At 37.1% G+C, this 7,375-nt stretch overlaps 1 protein-coding gene across 1 annotated transcript in view; it reads left to right on the forward strand.

Annotated features, from left to right (window-relative positions):
• The first annotated feature begins 4,058 nt into the window (after positions 1-4,058).
• CRB1 (crumbs family member 1, photoreceptor morphogenesis associated) overlaps positions 4,059-7,375 on the forward strand; it is a 22,680-nt gene continuing 19,363 nt past the window's right edge. Inside the window, exon 1 of the mRNA XM_008563085.1 lies at positions 4,059-4,629. Coding sequence (XP_008561307.1) covers positions 4,059-4,629 — 571 coding nt within the window. The remainder of the gene's footprint in view (positions 4,630-7,375) is intronic.

Here is a 7,375-nt window from a genome sequence, read left to right on the forward strand (position 1 = left end):
CTCATAGAGGGCAGGGATGAGTTATTATTCCATGTTATCCACAGTGTTTTATGCATGTTAGATACATAATCCGTATTTGTTTGACTTAATTTATGATATTGAGGTTCCATATCTAAAGACATCATTATATCTCACTGAAAGTCTTTCCCCTGGAACTTTGCTAAATATGCTCTAATGTGGCCTGAGTTTGATCCTCACATGTTATCTGCATCCATTGGGAACCTACTATGTACAGTGTATTTTTTAAAATATGGATTTTGTCATTCCATCATATCGTAAGCATGTTGAGGCTAGGTCTATGTCTCCCACTTTGCATCTCGCACAATACTCTGTTGGGAGCAGGACAAAGAGTAGGTGTTTTTTAAGTTTGTGAGAATGGTAAAGTTTCCACTAAGGGGTCAAAATGGGGTTGCTGTGAGGTACCAAAATGAATTATGAGAGTGACCAAAATGCAGAATATCAAAATGAATACAGATAACGGTGTTTTTTAAGTTTGTGAGAATGGTAAAGTTTCCACTAAGGGGTCAAAATGGGGTTGCTGTCAGGTACCAAAATGAATTATGAGAGTGACCAAAATGCAGAATATCAAAATGAATACAGATAACAGACTTCAGGCTTTTGAAAAGTGTGTAGTCATTTCAAGGGTACGTGAACATTCTTGAGAGGCAATTTGAAGGAGAGAGTCTACAAAGATGTTTCCCTGGAGAGACTTGGTGTGGTGGTGTGAGTTGTACCCATCCCCCAAATTTAGGGTTGGAAGCGACATCCCAACCCCAAGCGGAGTAAGAGTGTCTTCAAGGAGAGACCCAGTGTCACCTAAACTTAAATGCAGGTCGGGGGAGAAGAGAAACGGGCAACTCAGACTAGATACTCCACCTACCGGAGGAATCTAAAGACGAAAGGGTTTAGCTCTTAACCTGAGGAAGCAGGAAAGAGAGAGAAAGAACTGCTGCTGTGCTGTGCTGGGAAATATATGTGCTCCCCTCCAACTGCAAAGCAGGGGACGGAGGGAATGTGAGGACAGCCTGTCAATGCAGAGGCAATGCCCACCTGCCTCACAGCTGGAGGACAGAGCAGAGGAGGAGCTCATAAATGGTCCCTAGAACAAATATCAACTTTAAACACCTGCCAGGCTCAGGCAGCATGGAAACATATGACATTAGCACCAGTCAGGTAAAAACTCTCTATCCCTCCGTCCCTTCTTTTATCCATAAACTCCAGTCTTCTGGGGACCAGATACTTAGTTAGAAATCTGGGGGTGGGGACAGTGGAGGAACAGGAAAAGAAGGAAGAGGACTTCCACGTCTTCCTTCAAGACAGCCTGAAGTTGGCTAAGCAGACAAAGGAAGAAGTTTAATTCTAAATTGCACTGAGACTTTTGATCATTATATTCTAATTACAGAAAAGTCATCGGTCTGCTGGAGATTTTATCCAGAGGCACGGAAGACCTTCCTCCCATTAAAAATCTTTAGGGAGAGTGGGAGAAAAAAATAGTGCTTTGCTTTGTTGTTACTTCTCAAAATCTTGTTAAAATCAAATTTAAGTAAAATATCTTCTAATATAAAAGTTTAAACTTTTCATAAATTTACTTAAATTAAACTTGCATTAGAACACTCCTTTAGAATATAGCTTTACCTGTAATTCCTGTGTTAGTCCTTTATACCTATAAGGATGATAATATAACAAATAGAGTAGTTCGATTCAGTTCTATTTATTCTATTCATCAAACATTTGATAAAACATATTCTGAATACTATGCAGATGCTGTGGGATACTCTAAGTAAGATTTTTAAATGTTTATTGTTTTCACAGAGCTTAAAATATTTTTTAATTTAAGATGTTTGATGAAAATAATCCAAGTTCAGTAAAATATAATAGGATCTAATCAAGAGCCTAAATTTATGGCTCATAAATGGTAGTGGATAGCCAAAGATCAACATTGTGTAAATTTACCAGGAGCTATACACAAAATAGAAACTTTGGGCTTTGGACCAGATTAAATGCACTGTAAAAATATTTAATCACTTTGAGAAAGTCATCATTAATTAATTCATTCCAAAATTAACTAACCTATGCTGAAGATGAGCCAGGCACTATGCTATGGTTTAGACACAAATTGGTGAATACACATACATTTTTCCTTTTTTATTGGAATGCACAATCTAATGAGGTTCTACACTAATATGCTGTCTAAGTCAGTCTCTCATTATGTAAAATTATGCAATTTATGGGGCACTACATATGACCACACTTTATAAATAGTCTTTCTCAATGACTACAGTACTATTTGAATTTTGTCATTAGAGGGTAGGTCTTTTGGTTATTACTTTTTAATAACAGCCAAAACTTATTGGGAACTTATTATATAGCAGACAATGTTATGAGCATTGTATATGTCTTAACTTGCTTATTCTTTAAAAGAGCACTGTGATTTAAATACTATGATTAACCCCATTTTGTGGATGAGGAAACTGAGACACAGAAAGTGAGTATAACCCACTCAAGATCACACAGCCTAGCTGGGATTTAAATTTAACACTATCAATATAGGAACCTTTTAATTAAATTTTTAAAAACACACATTTAGGCATAGAGTTAAATGGGAAAATAAGACACATTAGGAACGACAATAAATGAGAGTGCATTACATTTTTAATCAAAAAACCGAGAATGTCATATTGAATTTGAAAAACCTAGTTAATTTAGGGTCACGTTGTAGAAGTGCTTTGGAATTTAGACTTTAATGTTTCTAAGCATCAGTTTCTTCTGTGAAAGAGAAAAATATATGCCTTGCAAACCTCAGAAGACAGTGGAGTATAATAATATGGATAGAGGTGTTGGGGAAACCATAAAGGGCTATACATATATCAGTTTTTACTTTTACTCTTTGTTTATTTGAAGTTAATTGGAAAAGCAATAACCATCACTCTTAAAAGGTGTTGTATTTCTTCTCATTACTTTGATTGAATTAATTCCAACAATTCTCTAATCGGGTCTATTTCTTTGACCTGGAATCAGGAAAAAGTAAAAGAAGTGAAGTCAAAATCATAAGCATGAGCTAGTTATGGGATAGATGTCATGGTTTATACTAGACTTGTGGCAGAGGAGGAAGTGGGGCCTTCCATTTACCTTAAAAGCCTTTCATTGTGAGAGTTGTCCAGAATGTCTATATAAATATGGCAAACTTTGGTTTTGGGAGTTATGGGGAGGTGCTAACAAGACAGAAGGCAAAATGACTGTTTCCCATTAGAAGAGAGTGATATCAGCAGCCTGGGAAAGGATAAACAATATGTGAGAAAGGAATCCCCAAATACATAATTTGTATATAGCATCACTTCCAAGAGTTACATTTTCACCTTGTTTCATTTTTATGATATTCAGTGCTGTGAATGTCTGACAACGGTAGTTTGAATCAATTAATATATTTGCAAAATTATCTATTTCTGGAGGAAGAATTCAAAGTCTTCCATGACTTCATTTCTCTTCACAACACACGTGAAATGATACAATCAATTTTAATTTTCCTCCATCACTATTTACATTTTACACCATTACAGTCCTAAGCTTGAGATAGTTCTGCACTTCTGCAAGATCACACAGGAAATGACATAAAGCCTCTATTTCTGATCTGAATATGTATACAATTTTAACCTATTCTTTATCATTTAACAGGAATCCACTGTGAAGAAGACATCAATGAATGTTTTTCAAACCCTTGCAAAAATGGCGGTACTTGCGAGAACTTGCCTGGGAATTATACTTGCCATTGCCCATTTGATAAGCTTTCTAGAACATTCTATGGAGGAGTGGACTGTTCTGATATTCTCCTGGGCTGTACCCATCACCAATGTCTAAATAATGGAACATGCATCCCTTACTTGCAAAATGGCCAGCATGGATTCAGCTGCTTATGTCCACCTGGCTACACTGGATCACTGTGTGAAATTGTCACCACACTTTCATTTGAGGGCAATGGCTTCCTGTGGGACACAAGTGGCTCAGTTACAACCAAGCGCTCAGTTTGTAACATAGCCCTCAGGTTTCAGACTATTCAGCCAATGGCACTTCTACTTTTCCGAGGCAACAGGGACATGTCTGTAAAGCTGGAGTTGCTAAGTGGCTACGTTCACTTAACCATTCAAGTCAATAATCAGTCAAAGGTGCTTCTGTACATTTCCCACAACACCAGTGATGGAGAGTGGCATTCAGTGGAGGTAATATTTGCAGAGTCTGTGACCCTTCACTTAATCGATGCCTCTTGTAACGAGCAATGCATTGCTAAGGCTCCTTCTCCATTTGGAAGCGATCAATCGATATGTGCTTTTCGGAACTCCTTTTTGGGTGGCTTACCAGTGGGAACCACCAGCAACAGTGCTGCTCTGCTTAACGTCTATAATATACCATCCACACCTTCGTTTGTGGGCTGTCTCCAAGATATTAAAATTGACCTGAATCACATTACCCTGGAGGACATTTCATCTGGCTCGTCATTAAACGTCAAGGCAGGTTGTGTGAGAAAGGATTGGTGTGAAAGCCAACCTTGTCAAAACAGAGGACGCTGCATCAACTTGTGGCTGGGCTATGAGTGTGACTGCTACAGACCCTACAAAGGCCCAAACTGTCTGAGAGGTGAGAGAAGGCAGGGCACCAAGGAGTGCCATGCCTCGGAGCAGAGCAGGAACAGCAAAAAAGCTGGTCTGCTTCTGCCTGTTAGGAAACATAATGACCCCTCAGGGCTTCTGCTGCTGGTTGGCCACTGTTGAAAAAAAAGAAGAGGGAAGTGATGTGCATTGATTGATTTTAAGTAAATTTGTAGAACATCAGAATTTCACTCATGCAGAGAAGTAAAAAATAAGTGGATATCTCCCTTCCAAATGAGTTTTCATCTGGGTGTTTACAAAATGCTATTACAATTTTAGCATTTGTTGTGTAGCAGAAATTTATTTGAAATATTATTTGAAAGAGAAATGATTTTTTGGAAGAAAGGACGTTTAGCCATGAAACTAGTCACTGCCACGTAGTAGCACAATATCTTGTGCATAGCAGATTCTTGGTAAATATTCACTTCCTTGCTCTCCTTTCTATGCAATTCACACTTGCTCCTAAATCAGACTTTAACTTTAGTATTTTTATAAGACACCAGTTTTATTCAAAGGTATCTTTTCCAGGGTTGCATGGAAGAAAACAGGTATTCTACTTAGATGTCTTTAGAGAAAAAAGAAAAAAAATATGAGAAATAACAACAGCAAAACTTGGTAGATGTCATAAACAAATTGATCTAATTTCTCTAGCAAATCACAGTTTGAAAAGCAGAATCTTTAACTTCCAACATCATTCCAAAGATTGCTGTGGATAGTGATCAATACATACCTGTTTCTTTTTATTATTATTATCATGCATTGCAAAAGTCTGAGAGGTAATTGTAACAGACGGCTTTGAAGTTCAGCCGTAATTTACCTCGGGATTTTAGAGTGACTTGAAGTAGGACGACATCTGGTAAATAGTCTTCTCTGCTTTATATGAAGTAAAATTAAAACCAGTCTTAGCCTCTACCCTATTCCATGTTCAAATGGCTGAGAATTATTAGAAACTATTCGCGGGTTTCCTCTTGACCACAATACTCATGACAAATCACAGACCTGTTTGACAACGAGGTATGGCATGCACTAGCTCTATGTAATATTTTACACCGAATGGCAAGTTGTTTTGTGATTTCCTTAAAGGAGAAAAGAGAAAATTATGCTGAGGCAATGTTCACTTTTTGAAGAAAAATTTAATTGACCCGAGGCAATATTTTTACTACATATACAAAATAACAAACAGATGCTGACTCATTTTGACTGGCTTCCAGATGCAGTGACCCATGAGGTTAATACTGACCGTGGTGATGCTAACTGTCCTAGTAAATAGATTCAAGAGATGTCAATCCAGGGGGCTCTGGTTTTCTTTAGTTTATTTTTTCCAACTTGGAAAATCATGAACTTTTTAAACCAAGTTCCTAAATTGGTTACCCTCCCCCCACTTTCCCCAGTTTCTTATACCCCCACACTATTTGAAACTATTTAACCCTCATGAAAATGTTTGGCTTCAAAAGATTACTTTGTAGGGAGGGAGTTCTATAAAATCTCTTCTTTCTGAAAATTGTTAGTATAAATTTAAGGAAAATTATATTTTTCATATCACCTCTTAGTCATAAAATTAAATAATTCTGCATTTGCTGTTATCTCTGAGGAATGTTTTTCTGGAGAGTTTATTCCCATTACAAAAGATGCTTAGAAGCAGTAGTAAACACATGGAGTTTTCCTGACGTTGTACATGTATATTCAAGAGGGTGAGACACACTAAAAAGCACAAAGGCAAACTTTATTCAGTTCATGATTCTGGCTCAGTGTTTCCCAACCATGGTACGCATTGCAGTGAACAAGCAGACTGGATAAAGGATTTAGTTGACAGAAGACATAGAGATTTCATAATATTTTAAAGTTGATCTTTTTAATAAATCATCTAATCTCTTAATAAGGAGAGTTCTGAAAAGGCTATCTCTAAGCTTAGTTCCCAGAACTGTCTGTAAAGTTATTTCAACATATCTTGTGTTGGCTCTGTACAAAAACATGGAGCTTCCAAACTATTATTCAGAATAAATGCATATTGCCCTCTGGAGAATATTTGATTTATAGAAGCAATTTACTTATGTTTTAGCTTCAGCCATGCACCTAGACTTTGAGAATCTTGTTGTCTTAGAATTACAGTTTCTTAGGTAGAGAAAGGGCTTTATTCCATGACTGATTTTTTTACGCGATTGTGCCTGCCAAGTGCAGTGGCCCAAACCTCTGATTAAACACCTCGAAGAACTTGCTCACTTCATCTTGCCAAAAATTCCTCCAAAGTTCTTTCCTTATATTTAAATAAAATATGATTTTTCCATAGCTTTCATTCACTGACCACATTGTAATTCTCAAAGACAAGCAAATAAAAATCTCAACATCTCTTCTTCTTAAGAGTACTTAAATAATTGAAGAAAAGTATCTTGAACCATCCAAACCATCACTTGTATCATGCTAGACATCCTACATTTTGAATGTTTTCCATATGACTTAGTTTTCATACACTTCATCAGCCACTTGCTTGCTTCAGAATACATTTGCGAATCTATATTCCTCCTAAAATGTGGTGCCTGGATGTTCTCAAGGATGCAGAGTGACACGGGACTATAATCTCTCTCACCCTAGATAATGTGCTTCTATTTTGCAGGGTGATATTATGTGACTTTTTGGCAGCCACATTTTGTGATCCCCTTACTTTGAGTCATTGTCACTCATGACCCCACCCTAAACCTAGCAGGCACTTTTAGATCTAGCTGGCTTTTATTTTTTTT

This window comes from Galeopterus variegatus, unplaced genomic scaffold (genome assembly GCF_000696425.1).
Source record: "Galeopterus variegatus unplaced genomic scaffold, G_variegatus-3.0.2 Scaffold12530, whole genome shotgun sequence".
Lineage (NCBI taxonomy): Eukaryota > Metazoa > Chordata > Mammalia > Dermoptera > Cynocephalidae > Galeopterus > Galeopterus variegatus.